Consider the following 19,965-nt stretch of genomic DNA (forward strand, 5'->3'; position numbering starts at 1 on the left):
CAGAGTCTTTTTTTGGGGTAGAATTTGGTGTATTTATTGTACTTTATGGGGAATAGTAAATTTCGGAGATTGAAAAAAAAGAAAGTTGCTAGATCATTGCAATGAGTGACTGTGTGTTCTGGGAAATTGCCGCCAATCGATGTGGTTAGGGATTTAACAATTTGGAAACACAAACAGTAAAGTAAGAGTTAACGACAGGCTGGTAGTTTTGTTGTTTTCAATCGATATTTTACTATTATAAACATGTTAGATTGGTCCATGGGACCATGCATATTACATTTACCCTTATTGCCCTTTCAATAGTTTGCAGACCAGCATTATTAATCTAATTACAAATGGGGATTTTTGTTGTAAAGATGCATATGCCACCCACATGCACCCCAGCACACTACCCACATGCATCCCACCAACACACACCTTATAACAACGCACCACACCATGCCACTGCCCCACGTCAGTGCACTAGACACCAAGTTTGCAGGACGGAGCACAGCAGCCACACTGCTCTACAACATACCTAAACACGTATAAGCTCCTAAAGGCGAGACCTGTTGGCTATGCCAATGCTTGTTTAATTCTGCAGAGACTTTATCATATGTTACATGCGGTTTGGTGCATGATTCACACGGCAAACATTGTCTGCCCTTGTTTTAAAAATGTACAAGGAAAAGAGATACATAGTTTCAGGTGAGGCTTCTGGTTGTCATGGAAACAGGTCCGAGGGTCAGTGTGAAGAAGGTCCTTTGGAATGTTGGTGTTTGAAGATTCTTTGGAATGTTGGTGTTTGAAGATTCTTTGGAATGTTGGAGTTTGAAGATTCTTTGGAATGTTGGAGCTTAAACCGTGGATGACAGTCGAGGGGGGTGGGGGGGCTCACACCAGCCTCAGCTCCGCTCCTCCCCAGAGACCGAAGTACGGGAAGAGCCTCTGTGTGAAGGGCGCCCGCGGGAAGGAGTAGAGAAGCTCCATGGAGTCAGCATTGTACAGGGACAGCCGCCCCCCCTCGTAGTCCAGATACACCCCCAGCTTCAGGGGCGTCTCACGAGGGGACAGAGGGGTCAGAGGGGAGGTGAGAGCCTTGTACTGACCCTTACACCCCCTCACAGCCCAGACTCCCCCCTCCGGTGACCATGTGATCTCTCCCTTCCTGTTCACAGACTCTGCTGCGACCCCCACATGCCACCCTCCCCCCTCCTGCAGCGGCTGCACCTCCCAGTAATGTCTGCCGGAGGTGAACCCCTCGCTCCCCAGCACACAGGTGTAGTAGGTGAATCTCTTGGGGGTGTCCGGCAGGGTCTGTGCTGTGCCCGTGTCTCTCACACGTCGCCCCCCCTCAGACAGGAGGAGCCCAGGATGAGCCGTGTCAGGATCCAGAGTCACCATCACTGCAGAGAAGAGATTCACAATTAGAGATTTAACGACAAAAGAAAGGCTGTAATTACTGCTTCTGTTATACATATGATTAATGTACACCACACCTGGAAGGAGCACGCGGCGCTATACAGCGCGGCACTAGGCTGCTGACTACACTAAAGCGTGCTGCACTAGACTGCTCACTACACTAAAGCACGCTGCACTAGACTGCTCACTACACTAAAGCGTACGGCACTAGACTGCTCACTACACTAAAGCGCACGGCACTAGACTGCTCACTACACTAAAGCACACAGCACTAGCCTGCTCAATACACTAAAGCACACAGCACTAGACTGCTCACTACACTAAAGCGTGCGGCACTAGAGTGCTCACTACACTAAAGCGCGCTGTACTAGACTGCTCACTACACTAAAGCGTGTATTCATTCAGAGCACACACTACACCAAACAGCACACTGCACTACATAGGACATTCTACTACACACTACACTGCACCACGCACCATACTACATTGCACTACTACACATGACGCACACTACATTAGCAGAGAGTAATAGTAACTTGATTAGATGGTACTGAGTGACAGAGCTACTCCAAGGTTTACTGTACTAATCAGTACTCACTAATAGTACAGAGTAACAGAGCTACTAGAAGGTATACAGTACTACTCAGTACAGTGCATTAGATAGTACAGAGTGACAGAACCACTACAAGGAAACAGTACTAGTCAGTACCCTGGATAATATTGTACAGAGTGAGAGAGCTCCTAGAAGTCATGCAGTACTAGTCACACTAGTACACTGCATGGTATATAGTACTGTACACTGAATTAGATGGCACAGAGTGACACAGATACTGCAAGGTATACAGTGCCAGTCAGCACACTGCAATGGATGGTGTAGAGTAGGAGAGTTACTAGAAGGTATACATTACTAGTCAGTACCCTGCACAATTTGGTACTGTGTGAAAGAGCTACTCGAAGGTGTACTGTACTAGTCAGTACACTGCATTAGATGGAACAGAGTGAGAGAGCTACTCTAAGTCATCCTGTACTAGTCAACGCTCTATAATAGATAGGACAGAGTAACAGAGCTGCAATAAGGAAAACAGTACTAGTCAGTAGACTGCATTAGATGGTACAGAGTTAAAGAGCTACTAGAAGGTATACAGCACTAGTCAGTACACTGCATTACCTGTCACAGAGTGACAGAGGTACTAGCATTGTTCAGTACTAGTCAGTACACTCCATTCGATGGTAAACAGTAACAGAGCTACTAGAAGGTATACAGTCCTAGTCAGCACACTGGATTAGATGGTACAGAGTGACAGAGCTACTCGAAGGTATTCTATACTAGTTAGTACACTGCATTGGATGGCAGAGAGTAACAGAGGGACTGAAGTGTACTGTACTAGTTAATACACTGCATTAGATGGTACAGAGTGACACAGATACTGCAATGTGTATTGTACTAGTCAGTGCACTGCAATATATGGCTCTGAGTGACAGAGCAACTTCAAGGCATACTGCACTAGTCAGTACACAGCATTGAATAGTACAGAATAACAGAGCAAGAGAGCTACTAGAAGGTAAACAGTACTAGACAGTACACTGCATTAGATGGTACAGAATGACAGAGTAGAAGGTATTCTGTACAAGTCAGTACAGTGCATTAGATGGTAGAGAGCGATAGAACTCCGAGAAGGTGTACTGTACTAGTCAGTGCACTGCATTAGATGGTAGAGAGCGATAGAACTCCGAGAAGGTATACTGTACTAGTCAGTACACTGCATTAGATAGTACAGAGTACCAGAGCTACTAAAAGATAAACTGTACTAGTCAGTACACGGCATTATATTGCACAGAGTGACAGAACTACCCCAAGGTATATGTACTAGTCAGTACACTTCATTAGATAGGACAGAGTAACAGAGCTACTAGAAGGAATACTGTACTAGTCAGTAGACTGCATTAGATAGTACTCCAAGGTATACTGTATTAGTCATTACCTCCTCGTAAGTCTTCCTCGCCACATGATTAACAAATTGAGCTTCAGCTCCACACCAGAACCCTCCAAAGCAAAAGTTAGCCTCTCACGCCTCCCACCCCTTCCCAACATGGCCGACCCCTATCACCCCTGACCTCTATAAGAGGAGGGCCGGGCCAACCCTAAGGCTGTTTTTTTGGTTCTGCGCTGCAGATTCTCCAGAGCGTGTTTCAGGTAAGTGGTTCCTGCTGTATCTGGAACGGGGGTCCCTGGTTGGTGGCCCTGCTCTAGTGGGCCCTAGGACTCTGGGACCATCCTCCATCCTTCCCCCGGTGTCAGGTCTTGGCCAGTTAGGCTCTGCTTTAGCGAGTCAAGGGTTTACAGGGGGACGGATGAGGGGGCTGGGGCTCTTCCTGGTGGTCTTTTTTCCGCTCCCCTCGTCCGTGTGGGCAGTGTTTTGGTGGTTATACTTGTGCCCGGGACCCACTCCCCTCCACCCCCGGTGATGCTCCTTTTGTTGGTGAGGCTCTTGACGTCCCCAGGTCTCCCACTGCTGGGGCGGCTTGGGGCTTGTGTGTGAGGTGGGGGCGCCCGGCGGTCCGCTCTACGGTCACCGGGCGCGCCTCGTGGTTGTTTGGTTTTTCGGGGCAAAACTATACTGTTTCTGTCCTGAGGGACTGGCGGGGCACAGGCTGCTGCAGTGCTTCGCTACCTCTAGCGGCCTCTGTTGGCGGTTTGCCCCGTATCGCATTTACGGCTCCTTGATATGGAGGCGGACTCATGGGCCTTGCCGCGATAGTCCACTTGCTGGGCGTAGTCTCTTTGGACAGGTTGGATCCCTGCAGCTTCCTCTGGAGTGGGCACGCAAGTTGCCAGGAGCTGCGCGCAGCTTCATTCAGCCTGGAGCCGCGCGCTGCGGCCGTTGCCTCAGCCGATCCCTGCCCTGTATGATGCCGCATTACTCATCCGTTCCTCAGGCCGAGGGCGTGCGGCTTGTACTTTACTGGTGTCCTTGGCGTGGCACCAGTCCTTAGTGGGATTCTTTCTGATTCTTTTACATACGTAGTGAGTTGTGTTTCTCTCACCTTACTACACGTAGCTTCCATTGTGTATATGTTGTTTGTGCGCTACGTTATTCTCACGCAGTGAAACTGAAATCCTGGGTTTCAGATTGCAGGAAAAGTGAGCAATTAATGGTAGGAGCTCTCGATTCTGCTTGGCTCTTCTGCTGCTGTCACGGTTCAGACTCTGGCATATCGTTGTTTTTTGGGATCGTGGTGACCCAGTGCCTTATACGGGATCATGGTACTCTGAGTGAGTGTGATATTTATGTATATATATATATATCTTTTAATATTTCGAGAGGGGTTTCAGACACCAGTTGCACGGTAAGTCTGTGTTTGCCTAACAGCTTTCATTGGTTGATTGTGGTAACTTTTACCAATCTGGGTGCATTGGTTTTCCCTATCATAACTAGTGTTAACGGACCTGCTTCTAAGCGCAGTGTGTAAATGGGGAGTAGAGATAATGTGGCCTTAGAGCGGTTGCCCTTAAGGCTGGGGAAATCAGTTCGAGTCTCGGCAATGAAATTACTGCTAAATTACTAATCTGTGCCGTATGTGAGGTGGTCTGCTACGTACTACATTTGTTGCATAAATCTTTGTATTTATTACCTGCTGGTCATTTCTGACTATTGTATAGTGCGGATTAGTGATTTTTGTAGCGACATACAGGAGCCGTGTGTACACTGTCAAGTGCTCTGCATGACACAGCATTGGACCCTTCTGGGTGTTTTCTCATGTTTTCTTTATTCTAGGGTTGCCAAGAAGAATTCCATAGGGTAGTGTTACGCACTGAATGACAGCGCTGTATATTTTGCCATCAATGTACTTACTGGTGGGACCAAAGATTTTGGCCATTTGTCCTATGGTTTGTGAGTTCATGTCCTGGTGTTTTACTGGCGTTTGTGGTATGACGCAGAGCCATAGCTTCATTTTGTTTGCTGTGTTTGTCGCTGGCTCTTTTTTCCCCTTCCGGGCTTTGGGTCTGCAGTCCTTCCGTCCTGTATGTTCCTGTTCCCGCCTCCTCGCCATTGTTGTGCGGGGTCTGGCCTGGTTGGTCCCTGGTTGGGCGTCCTCCTGGGGATTCCGGGGGATGTTGGCTGCTGCGTGTCTGATGGGGGCGGGCTGCTGTTGGTGCCTGTCCGTCCTTCTCTGGGCTGCTACTGTGGTCATCATGCGGGCTTTTGCTTCTGCTTCTGCTCCTGGGGGGCTTGCTCTTTCCTGTCCGGGGCCGCGTCCATGGTGCCCCTTTCTCATCCTGCTTCCTGGCTCAGCAGGCAGCTGCTATGCCTCCTGTCTGTGTCATGCTTCTCCTCGGGTCCTGGCCATTGGGGCTCTGTTGGGGGCCATCTGTTGCCTCTCCTTAAGTCCTGGGTGGCCTCTGATGCGGCTCCGTGGGTCTTGCCTTCTGCCGCGCCGCACCATTGTCGATCTTGGCAGTCTCCCAGGTTCTTCTCCGGCGGGGCCTGTTTGTCCGTTTCCTGTTTCCCGGTGGGGTCTTGGTGCTCTTCCGATTCCTGCCAGTCCCCCTTGGTTTTTCCTCTGCACCCCTGGTTTTCACGTTGGGGTGGTCTTCCTTGGTCGGGGACCTCCACGGGATGTGTGTTGGGTGTTCTTGTGCCTTGTTGGTGGGCAGTGCTTTGCATTGTCCTTCTCTTGGGGGCTCGCCCCATCCGGTATGTCTCAGTGCTGCTGGGCCATCCTGGGTTCTGGTGCATTCTCGTCTTCACATGTTCCTGTGGGTTTACTTTCTCTAGTCCCGCCCACGGTTCCGTTATGTCGGTGGTTGTGCTCCACGGGTTCGGTCTCGGTTGGCGGTGTCCATGTTTTTCTCCTTTTCTTGGTCGCGGGTCGGTCATGCAGCTCCCTTTCTGCCCTGTCTGCAGTTGCGGCCTGAGGTCTTCCTTTTCTGGTGTCCCCTTCCCAGGTGGTTGTGGTCTTTTCCGGCCTGTGCGGCGTGCTTGGGTTCCCGGTCTGTGCGGGGTCGGTTGGTCCCCCTGCTGGCGGGTTTCTCGTCTACCTTCTGTTGGCCGTTCCTTTGACAATTTGTTCTGGCCTTGGCTGGGGTCCGGGGGTGGTCAATCGGGACTGTTTCTCTCCCAGGGGTATTCTGCATGTTGTTTCTCTGGTGCAGGTTTTTTCCTCCCATGACTTCCGTCTTCCTATGGACAGCTGGCTTCCTTTGGTCCGGGCTCGGTTTGGGTCCTCGGTGGTGGCTCTCTTTGGCTTCCTCATTCGGGCTTCAGGCATGGCGATTTCTTCCACTCCATTTGCTTACGCGGGTTCTGGGCTTGTTTGACCTGGACGGGGCATTTGACCTGTTGGTGGTGCTCGCCTGGGTTCTTCTCCCTTGGTTTCTGCCACTTTGGGTGTTGATTGTCCGTGGTGGCTGGGCTTTCCCGGTTCTTCCTTCCCCTTTGCGGGGCCCTCCGCTTCCTGTCCGGATTTTGTGACCTCTTCTTCTTTATCCCTGGCTCTGGGGTAGGTACTGGTACATGCTGGCTTGGGGTTGCTCCCTGGAGGTGTTGGCATTGCTTCAGGGTCGTTTCTCCCAGCTCTTCTTTCTTTCTAGCCATTGGTGAGTTTCTGCCTATGGCCTTACCTCCCTGTACGCTCCTTTTCTTGGTTATTTTCAGTTGTTCAGCTGGGTCGGGCCTGGTCAGTGGCTGGCTTGGTGGCCTCCTGGGTCCTCGCTTCGGCGGCTCGTTCACTACACGTGAACCATTACAGGGACAGGTTGCTTGGTCCCTGCGCTGGGATGTCACGCTCGTTCACCCAGCGTTCCCTATGCTGCTGGTGCTGTATGGTTCCTTGTGCATAGTGGCCCTGTGATGGGCCTTCGCTTTACTTTCTAGTGGCTTAGCCATGGACCTGGTCCCTTCTGATTTTCGGGCTCCTTGGGCGGCCTTGCGGGCTTTCCGCTGTTGGCTGCTTTGGTGGCCGGGTTGCGACGGGGTTGTTTCCTGTGACTACCGGGGGCTGTTTTGCCCTGTGCCTTTGCTGGTGTTGCGCTCCCTTCCGGGGGCTCCTTTGAGCCAATGGGGTCCATGGCCTGCCTGTTTTTCACCGTGTTGATGGGGTTTTGTTGGCATTCTGTTTTGCGGGTCGGAGGGGGTGCTGGGTTCCTTTCTGCGCTCTCCTCCGTTCTTGCGGCTCCTGCCGGTCTGCTTGGCTGCGTCTGCTTCCTCGGCTTCTGCCTTCTGTTTCCTCAGTTGACCTCCGGGCCTGGTGGGTTTTGTTTCCTTCTTTCCCTCCGGTCACTGGACTTGGGGTGGTTTCTGTTCTCTGGATGTGGTGGTCCAACGTGCTGTTTTGCTGTGTTTGCGTCAGACTGTGTCTTTTGGCTGCTGTGGCATCTTGTTGTCTCTGTGGTGGTGTTGCCCTCTTTCCTTCAATTCCAGAGCCTGGGGCTTTTGCTTCTCTCTCTCTTTTGACTGTCCGTCGGGCAGTCTTGGCGGTTTGGACCAGCTGGCCTCTTGCTGTTGTGGTGCTGGTTTGTTTGTTGCTTTTGGCTCCGTACGGTCTGGTTCCGTTCCTTCTCTGTCCTCCTTCAGTCATTGGTTCGGGCGGATTTTCTGGCAGCCCTTCGGGTCTCAGGGGTTCTGGGCTTTTGGCCCTCCCCTCCCGGTGTCTCTCTGTCCCGGGCTGGTTCTCCCTGGTCATGGTTGCCTGTCTCTTGGGTGGTTTCTTCCACTCGTCTGTGTTTTGGGGTTTGCCCTGCTTCTTTGGCATCCCCTTCTGGTCCATTGGTTTCTTGTGAGTTTCCATGAAGCCGCTTGGCTTTACTATGTGCTCACTTCGTTAATCATGTGGTGAGGAAGACTTACCAAGAGATAATGCCCTGGTTACTTACCAGTAATCTTCATTACTCCAAGTATAGTCTTCCTAGCCACATGAGTTCCCATCCCTCCCTCCATGTGTTGCTATCGGCTTCATGTTTCTGCTTGGTAGTTCTCAGGCTGAGGGTTGGGCCGACCCTCCTCTTATAGAGGTCAGGGTTGATAGTGGTTGGCCATGTTGGGAAGGGATGGGAGGCATGGGAGGCATGGGAGGCTAACTTTTGCTTTGGAGGGTTCTGATGTGGAGCTGAAGCTCACTTCGTTAATCATGTGGCGAGGAAGACTATACTCGGAGCAATGAAGATTACCGGTAAGTACTCTATATTAGATAGTACAGAGTAAGAGAGCTACTAGAAGGTATAATGTAGTAGTCAGTATACTGCATTAGATGGCACAGAGTGACAGAGCTACTCCAAGGTATCCAGTACCAGTCAGTACACTGCATTGGACGGTGTAGAGTAGGAGAGTTACTAGAAGGTATACATTACTAGTCAGTACACTGCATTAGATGGTACAGAGTGGAGAAGCTACTAGAAGGTACACATTACTAGTCAGTATACTGCATTAGATGGCACAGAGTGACAGCTACTCCAAGGTACACATTACTAGTCAGTACACTGTATTAGATGGTACAGAGTGGAGGAGCTACTGTAAGGTATACATTACTAGTCAGTACACTACATTAGATGGTACAGAGTGGAGAAGCTACTGTAAGGTATACATTACTAGTCAGTACACTGCATTGGATGTTGCAGAGTGGAGGAGCTACTAGGAGGTACACTGTAGTAGTCCCCACACTGTATTAGATGGTACAGTGCGACAGAGCTACCAGAAGGTGTACTGTACTGGTCAGTACACTGAATTGTATGTTACAAAGAAACAGAGCAACTCCAAGGCATACTACACTAGTTAGTACACTGCAGTAGATGGAACAAAGTAACAGAACGACTCCAAGGTAAACTGTACTACTCAGTACACTGCAATAAATAGTACACAGTAACAAAGTCAGTCTAAGACATACTGTACAGGTCAGCACCCTACAATAGATGGTACACAGTACCAGAGCTACTTTAAGTTATACAGTACTAGTTAGTACACTGCATTAGATGACACAGAATGACAGAACTACTCCAAGGTATATTGCACTTGTCAGTACACTGCATTGGCTGGTGCAGAGTAGGAGAGCTACTAGAAGGTATAAAGTACTAGTCAATACACTACATTAGTTTGTACAGAGTGACAGAGCTACTGGAAGGTATGCTGTACTAGTCAGTACACTGTATTAGATGGCACAGAGTAACAGAGCTACTCCACGGTAGCCAGTACTAGTCAGTACACTTCATCGGATGGTACAGAGTAAGAGAGCTACTAGAAGGTATACTATACTAGTCAGTACACAGCATTAGATTGCACAGAGTGACAGTGCTACTCCAAGGTATATAGTACTACTCAGAACACTGCATTAGATGGTACAGAGGCACAGAGCTACTACAAGGTAAAAAGTACTAGGCAGTACACTGTATTGGATGTTACAGAGTAACAGGGCCACTCCAATTCATACTGTACTTGTCAGTACACAGAATTAGATACTACAAAGTAACAGAGTCACTTCAAGGCATACTGCACTTGTCAATCAATCAATCAATCAATCAGGGGAACTATAAGCGTGCTGAGGGTCTCAAGGCGCGGGGGGAGGAGAGCAGCTCCGTTCAGTCGAAGAGCCAGGTCTTAAGTGTCTTCTTTGAAGCTGTTCAGGTTGTGGTCACATCTGATGTCGATCGGGAGCTCGTTCCAGGTCTTGGCCGCGATGAAGGAGAATGCTCTTCCACTTGTTCTGGCTCTGCGGATGTGCAGGGTTTCGGCGAGGTCGGCAGATTGGAGGTTTCTCTTGAGTACGTGGAAGGAGATTCTCTCGTTGAGGTATTGGAGTCTGATGTTGTGGAGGCATTTGAAGGCGTGGGTGAGTATCTTGAAAGTGACTCTTCTCAACGGGGAGCCAGTGAAGGTTCCACAGGTGTTAGGTGATGTGTTCATGTTGAGGGATGCAGAGGACGAGTCTGGCTGCGGGGTTCTGTATGGTCTGGAGCTTGCTGAGCAGAGACTTGTTGATCTCGGCGTAGAGTGTGTTTCCGTAGTCCAGTCTGCTGGTTATGAGTGTGTGGGTGACAGCCTTCCTTGATTCGGGGGGGGGGGGGGGGGGGGGGATCCAATTGAAGGTTTTTACGGAGGGTGTTGAAGCAGCTGGAGGCGACGGCGTTGACCTGACGGTTCATGGAGAGGGAGGAGTCAAGTACGATGCCGAAGTTTTGGGCGTGGTCCGTGAGGGTGGGAGGGCTGCCAAGGGTGGTTTTCCTCCAGGTGTTGTCCCATGCAGAGGGAGAGGGTCCGAGGACGAGGACCTCTGCCTTCTCCAAGTTGAGCTTTAGGCAGCTGCTGCTCATCCAGGATGCGACGTCCTTCATTCGTTCCTGGAAGTTGAGTCTGGTGGTGAAGGGGTCCTTGGTGAGGGAGAGGATGAGCTGGGTGTCGTTGGGGTAGGATACTATGCTGAGTCTGTGCCGATGGCGGCGAGGGGGCCATGTAGATGTTGAAGAGCGTGGGGCTGAGCGATGATCCTTGGGGTACTCTGCAGTTGATTTCCGTAGGTTTGGAGAGGAAGGGTGGTAGTCTGATTCTTTGGGTTCTGCTGATGAGGAACAAGCGGATCCAGTCGAGTGCGGTTCCTTGTATACCGGCATCGTGGAGTCTGGCGGTGAGTGTGCAGTGGGAGACGGTGTAGAATGCTGCCGAGAGGTCGAGTAGGATCAGGGCTGGGGTGTGTCCTTAGTCGAGGAGGGTGCGGATGTCGTCTGTGGTGGCAAGTCAAGCGGTCTCGGTGCTGTGGAATCCGGATTGGGAGGGGTCAAGGATGGAGTTTTCTCCGATGAATCTCGTTAGTTGTGCATTGAAGGTCTTCTAGTGACTTTGGCCGGGAAGGGGAAGATGGAGATGGGTTGGTAGTTCTTGAGGTCCGTGGGGTCTGCTGAGGGCTTCTTGAGCTGGGGTCTGATTTCTGCTCATTTCCAGTCATCGGGGGAAGATGCCGGTTTTGAAGGTAGCGTTGACGGTGCGTCGTAGTTCTGGAGCGATGGTGGCTCTGTGGTAGATGTGTGGCGGGCAAGGGTCCGGGGGGGCCCCTGAGTGGATGCCTTTCATGGTCAAAGTGGTGTCTTTAGTGGTGACTGGGGTCCAGGAGGAGATGGTGGGCTGGCTGGCGTTGCTGGTCAGTACTCTATATTAGATACCACAGAGGAGGGTGTGGATGTCGTCTGTGGCGGTGAGTAGAGCGGTCTCGGGTCTGTGGTTGCTGCGGAATCCGGATTGGGAGGGGTCAAAGATGGAGTATTCGCCGATGAATCTCATTAGTTGTGCATTGACGGTCTTCTCAGTTTATGCTAGAAGGTATAAAGGAAGGGCTGCTTCCTGTGAAGACGTAGCAACGCGGGATCGGACCACCGAAGTGTTTTGGAACGAAGGAGGCAAGATGAAGTCTGAGAGAGGCCACCACTCACCTCTCACCTCTCTCGCTGGATATTTCTCTGTGCCGTGAAACCAAAGTATGTGCTGGGGCGATAGTCTGACGGGAGATCTCTAAGGGCCAACTCCGGCAGAACAACGAGGCGGGTGCTGGACACGCTCATGCTGGGTAAGACCGGGCTCCTGCTTCGGCCGCTGGGAGACTCTAACGCGGATGCTGCTGACAGGCTGGATACAGCAACGCTCCACTGGCTGGAACGCAGAGTCAGTGGTGATGGCTGCTCGAGGAAAAGGAAAACAACGGACGGCGGCCCCTGCTACCACCTCCATACAATCACCCCGTAAAGGGACAGATGCCAAATTGGGGGGCAGGAAGGGAGACCCTTGTGCTGGTAAAGGGGACAAACAGGAAAAGCAGGAAAAAGAAAAAATAGAGCCTCACATAAAGACAATTCCCCGGTGCTTACAGGCATCCGGAGAGGTTGCAACCTTCCATCCCGAGCATGTTTCTACCCCTAGATATGAGCGAAAAGGAAAAGGTTGGGCAGGAAAGACAGCAAAATCAAGGAAATGGTGATGGAAATGGGGAAGTGTGTAACTTTGTGAACTGCCCTACACATACTGCAACACCCGGTATACAAGAGGCAGAAAATGAGAATCCCCTAGCTAAAAGGGCGACCCCTTGGCTGGCAAACTGTGATAATACAATTCTGGAAGCATCTTCACATACCTGCCCTGCGGATGAGACTGGAAGTAATGATAACTGCCCCTGATATACCTACCATTAAACCAAATGATGAGAAGAGTGTTAGTATACCAGATACGACAAGCAAATGTAAGCAAGGCGCATCTAGAGAGAGTGAATCTCAAAGAAAAACTATGTGGACTGGTTGTTTATCCCCGGATTCTTTGGAAAAGGTTTTTCTCTACTGAGGAATCAGAGGGATCTGACACCAGCCTATTTGCTATTAGCGATGGCGGAGGCTCTTCCTCAAGTAATAGTAGCCGACAAGAGAAAGACGTCATCTCTAAGAAACCCAAACGGAAATCTGGGAAGAAAGTTCAAGAAAACCCCAGGTGATAATGAGGTTAAGGAGGAATTGGGTTGGGATTATTCAGATGCACAACTGTTACCCCCTGAAGATGTAAATGGAAAAGAGAATCTATCAATTGGGAATCCAGGGGGTGAAATGGAACAATCAAACGATGGAAAGGTGGATGAACCCTCCGTAGCTTTAATCTTACCATCCCTGCGACTATTCCAGGATGATGTCAAGTTTGATAATCGTCAAGCACGGCTGGCCTCTAAAAAACTCCAAGGATCCGTACGCAAGACTGGGAAAATCTGTACTGATATCTCGGAGAGATTAAATATGGTAGAGACACGTACTGAGGCATTAGAAAATACAGTTGACACGCTGAAGGTTCAGGCTACATCGCAGGAGAGCACCCTGAAAGATGTTATGTGGAAACTTGAGGGTAATGCGAATCGCCAGCGCCACAATAATCTAAGGATACTAGGAATCCCCGAAAAGTGCGAGGTGTCACGATTCCCTGGCCGGGTGTTACGCTAGCTGTAATCGCGTATTACCAGCCAGGAACTACATTCCCCAGAATGCCCAGAGGGACGCGACGTGCGCACGCAGGGGCGGAGCCGGAAACAGGAAACCTGATACAAAGCGGCTGAGCCCCGGACGGCGTTGCCGATTATTCCTCTCCGTGGTCTGTTCCAGTGGCAGATAGGAAAGTCTTCGTCTCCTTGGTTGCGGTAAGAGGGTTCTAGAGTTCTAACTCTCGGAACCGCCAGTTCATAGCTTCGGTCCGACATCGGATAACTCATATCCCAGGGTCTCCTCTGTTGGCCGCAACGTGCTATCCAGCCGTTATATGCAGAGGAGGTTGGTCGCCCGTAGAGGCGCGTGGGTTACCTGCTCCCTGTTGGAAAAAGGCCAACTCTTGGTCCTTTATTGCAGGGAGGGTATAGTGCCCGCGAGTTATCTTACTTCTGTACAAACGCCTTGATTTGTGAGCGTACAGTGTGCAGTGCCTTTCGTACTTTGGAAAGAGACACGCAGTCACTTATACGCCTTTGTTGGTGAGCGTGCAGTGTGCAGTGCCTTTCGTACTTTGAAAAGAGACGCTTTCACACATACGCCTTTGTTGGTGAGCGTGCAGTGTGCAGTGCCTTTCGTACTTTGAAAAGAGACGCTTTCACATATACGCAATGTGAGAAGTTGGCCTGATGTATGATGTCACTAGTTCTAGTGTACACCTTATATCAGTCCAAATACCCTTATGGTGATTGGTTGTAAAGTCAACCTTATAGACCAGCTATCCTAGTGGTAGCATGGACAAGAGCAGTCTTAGGCTAAACTCTGAATGGCATGTGAAGCCAGCTGTGATACCATATATAATCCCTTGAATACCAAATGAAAGGACACCACAACAGATATATATATAAAATAAAGTGTATTTATTCTAGTCAAACCCTCAGCACTCTTTATGAGATTAGAGGTAAGTACAACACAGTCTTATTTATGCATACATTAAGTCACACAGGTAAGTAATACAGTTGGGCCCTAGGGGCCACGCAAACCATATACTAAGTAAGTGGTATAAGGACCACTGTCACGGAAATAGGATAGGCCTAGGCCTAGGGAATCGCTGGGGCTACACTATACTATCAAAGGTTAGGAAGTGGGAGGCCCACGGGATTCAGGTGCAGAGTGGAAACACTCACGCGTAATGCGTAAAAGTCACTAACAATAGTACAGTTTAGAAATAGATAGATTTAGGACACTTCCGGAGTAGCTAGGAAGTCGAGACTGGAAAACTAGACACTAGGATAGTCACTATCCTGATGAGCACCGGAGTACCCAAGTTACCTAGCCCACAGGCTGCGGGTGCATAGGGGTGAAGTTGCGTCGGGTTTCGTCGTCGACTCCTATGGATGCCTGAAGAAAGATGCTGACAGGCAGTCAGTGAAGAGTGTCCGGTGGATCCCAAGGCTGGGATCGAGAAGAGAGGAGACCTGCAAGCAGAAGGGACAGAGTCAAGGTCACTAGCCAGTGACCACGTGGAACCAGGAAGGAACCAGGCGATGTCGTGAAGATTGCAGGTGAAGGTGAAGCTTGTCGCGGCAGCCACGAGGACCAGGAAGCGTCGAGGACGACCAGGACCAGGAGGCGAGCTGTCCCACGAAGGCTCTTGCTGTCGGCGGCGTCGAAGTTGGACTAGGACTCACCAAGCCTTGGCAAGCGGAACCCACGAAGAACGGAGGACTTGCTTCTGGTGCAGACCAGGAAGGTCTGGGATGCTTCTCTTTTTCAAAGGAGCAGGAGCCAGTCTGGAGGAGCCAAACCAGCGCTGAAGATTACGGGGTGCGTCACAAAGGCCACTAGCCAACGGGCAAGCAAACGGACAGACGCGGCAAGCAGGAAAATGCAGAAGGGCCCCACGCAGGACTCGTGGAGTGTGGGGGGCTGGTCTTCGGTGCAGATGGTGCTTGGGGTTGGGGCTTCTCAATCCCCGGTGCACAACTTCGAGGGTGCCTCAGAAGCTGCGCTTGAAGATACTAGCCACTTTTCCCAGGTAGCCGGTCCCACGTCTCTCGTCGCCTCCACGGATCTCAGCTCTGCTGTGGATGGGGATCAGGGTCGGGGAAGTCTGGAAGTCAAGGCTCTGGTCGGGCTCTGCAGTCGGTTCCTCGTAGAACTTGGGCAAAGCAAAGGGTAGTCTCTTGATGGTGCCTGTTTGCACAGGGTAGCCACTCCTTGGCCACAAGGGAGATTCTTCAGTCTTCTTCTTTCGTCAAATGTCGAAGGTCCAGAGTTTCTGTTCAAGTTTGCAGGTTCAGGATAATCTAAAGTCTTGAGGCCCAACTCCCACACTTATACTAATCTGGGGGGCTGGGATACCTGCTAGGTCACGCCTTATGGGTGGGACCTGGGAGGGGGTGGTTACACCCACTTCCCTTTGTCCAGTTTCGCGCCAGAGCTGGGGCTGGAGTGCCCCAGCGCCGGTTTGAACTGGACTATGCAAGGAACACCTTGTGTGCCCCAGGCATGTCTCATTCCTTTCAGCCCACCCTGCCCCAATACACTAAAGGCTGTCTGGGGAGGTGCTAGCACCTCCCCAAGCAGGAAACCTATTGTCCAGGCCTCCCTGGCTGGGATCACTCCCAGCAGCAGGAGGTCAGACTTGTGTCGTGGCAGCAGCATCCATTTTGTAATGCTGAGGCTTTGGTCAGAGGCTAACAGTGAAGTATGATTTTAACATGTCTTTCCCTCTAGAAGGGGGGAATAATATCCTCATGTCCAGAAATGGTATGGGGGTATTATTCCACAGTGTTAGACACCTTACACGACATGTTTCGATAAAGCCAAACCATAGTTACCATAACCGTTTAAGATTATAAGGCACTTTAAGAGTATATGGTAGGCTATATCATAGAACAGCTATAAGGACATGGTTCCGAAAGCTGCAGACAGGCTCAGCTCATGCTAGAGCACCATCTCACATGTTACCAAGCACTCTGCCTCCAGGATTGTTAAGGCCTGCCATAGGAGTGACTGATAGGTACACATGCGTCTATATGTAAGATAGGTATAGGAGTACTACACCTAAGCAAGGGGTGATTACACGACCTTGCCCCAGCTGAGTGATCAGCCAGTTGTGTCAAAATGGAAGGCCAGGCCAGGGGTGGCATAATACATGCTGCAGCCCCTGGTAGGCCTAGGGTACACCTATGCCCTGGGTACCTAGGGTACACTGTACAGGGGCCAATAAGGTGATCCTATCCAAATGGGTTATGCACCTAACGTACATAGTATTAATTTAGAGAGACAACAGCAGGGCTGTGGGTCTGATTAGCAGGCCCACAGCCACATCTAAGTCGAAAACCAGTAAAGCAAAAGCAAAAAGTGGGGGTGAACATAGAAAGCAGACCCTACTCTCCTACACAACCCCCCCCCCCCCCAAACTTAGGGACATTAAACTAACCTTGACCAGTTGAGTCTTCATGTTCTAAGTGGAAATATCTGGAGAGTCCATCTGCATTGGCATGGTCAGTCCCAGGTCTATGTTCCACTGTGAAGTCCATCCCCTGTAGGGAAATGGACCACCTAAGAAGTTTGGGATTTTCACCCTTCATCTGATTTAGCCACAAGAGGGGCTTATGGTCTGTCTGAATCTTGAAGTGAGTGCCAATCAAGTATGGCCTCAGCTTCTTCAGGGCCCAAACCACAGCAAAGGCCTCCCTCTCAATAGCTGACCAACGTTTCTCTCTAGGGGTCAGCCTTCTACTTATAAAAGCAATGGGCTGGTCTTGACCATCTACATTCAGTTGTGAAAGAACAGCTCCCACACCTAACTCAGAAGTATCTGTCTGGACAATGAACTCTTTGGAGTAGTCTGGACTTTTCAGAATAGGTGCACTGCACATGGCCTGCTTCAGGTCATCAAATGCTTTTTGACAGCTTACTGTCCACTGAACTTTCTTTGGCATCTTCTTGGAGGTCAAGTCATTAAGGGGTGTCACGATGGACCCATAGTTCTTAACAAACTTTCTGTAGTACCCAGTCAGGCCCAAGAAAGCTCTGACCTGAGTCTGGGTAGTTGGAGGAGTCCAGTCCTTTATGGTCTGGATCTTGCTCTCCAGTGGTTGAACCTGGCCCCCACCAACTAGGTGGCCCAGGTATACAACCTTGCTCTGCCCTATCTGGCACTTAGTGGCCTTGATAGTGAGGCCTGCCTTTTGCAGGGCCTCTAAAACATTCCTCAGGTGGACCAGGTGATCCTCCCAGGTGGAGCTAAAGACAGCAATATCATCGAGATAAGCTGCACAATAATCATCCAACCCAGTAAGGACTTGATTCACCAACCTTTGGAAAGTGGCAGGTGCATTCTTCAAACCAAAGGGCATTACCACAAATTGATAATGTCCTCCTGGGGTCGAGAAAGCAGTTTTGGCCTTTGCACTTTCAGCTAGTCTGATTTGCCAGTAGCCTGCTGTCAGGTCAAATGTGCTCAAAAACGTAGCAGCTGCCAGTCTGTCAATGAGCTCATCTGCCCTAGGTATTGGGTGGGCATCTGTCCTAGTGACAGCATTGAGACCCCTGTAATCCACGCAAAACCTCATCTCTCTCTTACCATCTTGGGTGTGAGGCTTTGGCACAAGGACTACAGGACTAGCCCAAGGGCTCTCTGAAGGTTCAATGACTCCCAGCTCCAACATCTTTTGTACCTCAACTTTTATGCAGTCCCTGACATGGTCAGGTTGCCTGTAGATTTTACTCTTCACAGGCAGACTGTCACCAGTGTCCACCTCATGGGTGCACCAGTTTGTCTGACTTGGGGTCAGAGAGAACATATGTCTGTAGGACTGCAGAACTTGCCTGCAGTCCTGTTGCTGATGGGCAGTGAGGCTGTCAGAAAAGACCACACCATCAACTGAGCCATCATCTGGGTTCTGAGTCAACAGGTCTGGGAGAGGGTCACTCTCTTGCTCCTGCCCCTCATCTGTAGCCATGAGTAGCCCCATGTCTGCCCTGTCAACATATGCCTTCAATCTGTTGACATGAAGCACCCTGTGGGGGCTTTTGGGAGTCCCAAGGTCCACCAAGTAGGTGACTTCTCCCTTTTTCTCAACAATAGTGTGGGGTCCAGACCATTTGTCTTGGAGTGCTGCTGGGGCCACTGGCTCCAACACCCACACTTTCTGTCCTGGCTGGTAAACAGTCAGTACAGCCTTTTGGTCATGCCAAGCTTTTTGGAGTTCTTGGCTTGCCTCAAGGTTTTTAGAAGCCTTCTTCATATACTCTGTCATCCTGGAGCGGAGACCAAGTACATAATCCACTATGTCTAGTTTGGGTTGTCTGAGAGGTCTCTCCCATCCTTCCCTCACCAAACACAGGGGTCCTCTTACAGGATGCCCAAACAAAAGCTCAAAAGGGCTGTAGCCAACCCCCTTTTGTGGGACCTCTCTGTAATCAAACAGAAGGCAGGGTAAAAGGATGTCCCATCTTCGCCTAAGCTTGTCTGGTAAACCTTTTATCATTCCCTTTAGGGTCTTGTTGAATCTCTCAACAAGCCCATTGCACTGTGGGTGATAGGGTGTGGTGAACTTGTAGTTCACACCACACTCCTTCCACATTGCAGTCAAGTATCCTGACATGAAGTTGGCACCTCTGTCAGAAATGACCTCCTTTGGAAAGCCCACTCTGGAGAATACTCCAAGCAGGGCCCTTGCCACAACAGGAGCTGTTGTGGTCCTCAGGGGAATTGCTTCTGGGTACCTGGTGGCATGGTCCACTATCACCAGTATGAATCTGTGCCCAGATGCTGTTTGTGGGTCCATTGGTCCTACAATATCTATGCCCACTCTTTCAAAGGGGACCCCCACCACAGGTAGTGGTATGAGGGGGGCCTTTGTGGTGCCACCTGATTTGCCACTGGCTTGGCAGGTGACACAGGAGTGACAAAACTCCTTAGTATCTTCTGACATATGGGGCCAGTGAAAGTGAGGGACAAGCCTGTCCCAAGTCTTGTTCTGGCCTAAATGTCCTGCAAGGGGAATATCATGGGCCAAGGTAAGAAGGAAGCCTCTGAACTTCAGTGGTATGACCAACCTCCTGGATGCACCAGGCTTGGGGTCTCTAGCCTCTGAAGACAGTAGCCCTTCATCCCAATACACTCTATGGGTACCTTGAGCGTTCCCTGCAGCCTCAGCAGCAGCCAGCTGTCTGAGGGGTTCAAGAGAGGGGCAGTCTAATTGAGCCTGCCTCAGATCTGCCCTTGAAGGTCCCCCTGTCCCAAGAAACTCAACCTGATCAGGTTCAAGTTCTTCTAGGACAGTTCCTTCAGGGCTCTCAGAATCATCCTCCTGGGAGGGCTGATCCACCACCTGAGGCAGGGGGGAAGGCACAGCCTTAACCCTACTGCTCTTTCTCTTGGGTTGTGACTGGTCCATAGTTTCAGGATCCAGCACTTGTTCAGTGGTGCACTTTTTGGCCTGTGACCTGGTCACAGCAAGGACATGTGCATCTATCCCCAGCATTTCTGCATGGGTCCTATACTCCACTTCAGACCAAACTGAAGTTTCAAGATCATTGCCCAGTAAACACTCTACAGGAAGGTCTGAACTAACAACAACTTTCTTGAGGCCAGTTACCCCTCCCCAGGAGAAGTT

The 19,965-nt window shown here is 50.5% G+C and overlaps 1 protein-coding gene across 3 annotated transcripts in view; it reads right to left on the reverse strand.

The window, feature by feature from the left end:
* Window positions 1–206: 206 nt before the first annotated feature.
* The window catches only part of LOC146830580 (E3 ubiquitin-protein ligase TRIM39-like), a 210,877-nt gene continuing 191,118 nt past the window's right edge, over window positions 207–19,965 (reverse strand). The window contains exons 6-7 of one of the 3 annotated variants that reach the window (XM_085604779.1): window positions 843–1,385; window positions 544–767 (exon numbers count right to left, since the gene is read on the reverse strand). In XM_085604779.1, coding sequence (XP_085460905.1) covers window positions 874–1,385 — 512 coding nt within the window. In that variant the 3' untranslated portion in view covers window positions 544–767; window positions 843–873. Of the gene's footprint in view, window positions 1,386–19,965 lie in introns of all 3 variants that reach the window. The other 2 variants (XM_085604778.1, XM_085604780.1) reach the window with 2 other exon arrangements.

The sequence above is a fragment of the Triturus cristatus genome, chromosome 5_1 (assembly GCF_964204655.1).
Source record: "Triturus cristatus chromosome 5_1, aTriCri1.1, whole genome shotgun sequence".
NCBI classification, from domain to species: Eukaryota; Metazoa; Chordata; class Amphibia; order Caudata; family Salamandridae; genus Triturus; species Triturus cristatus.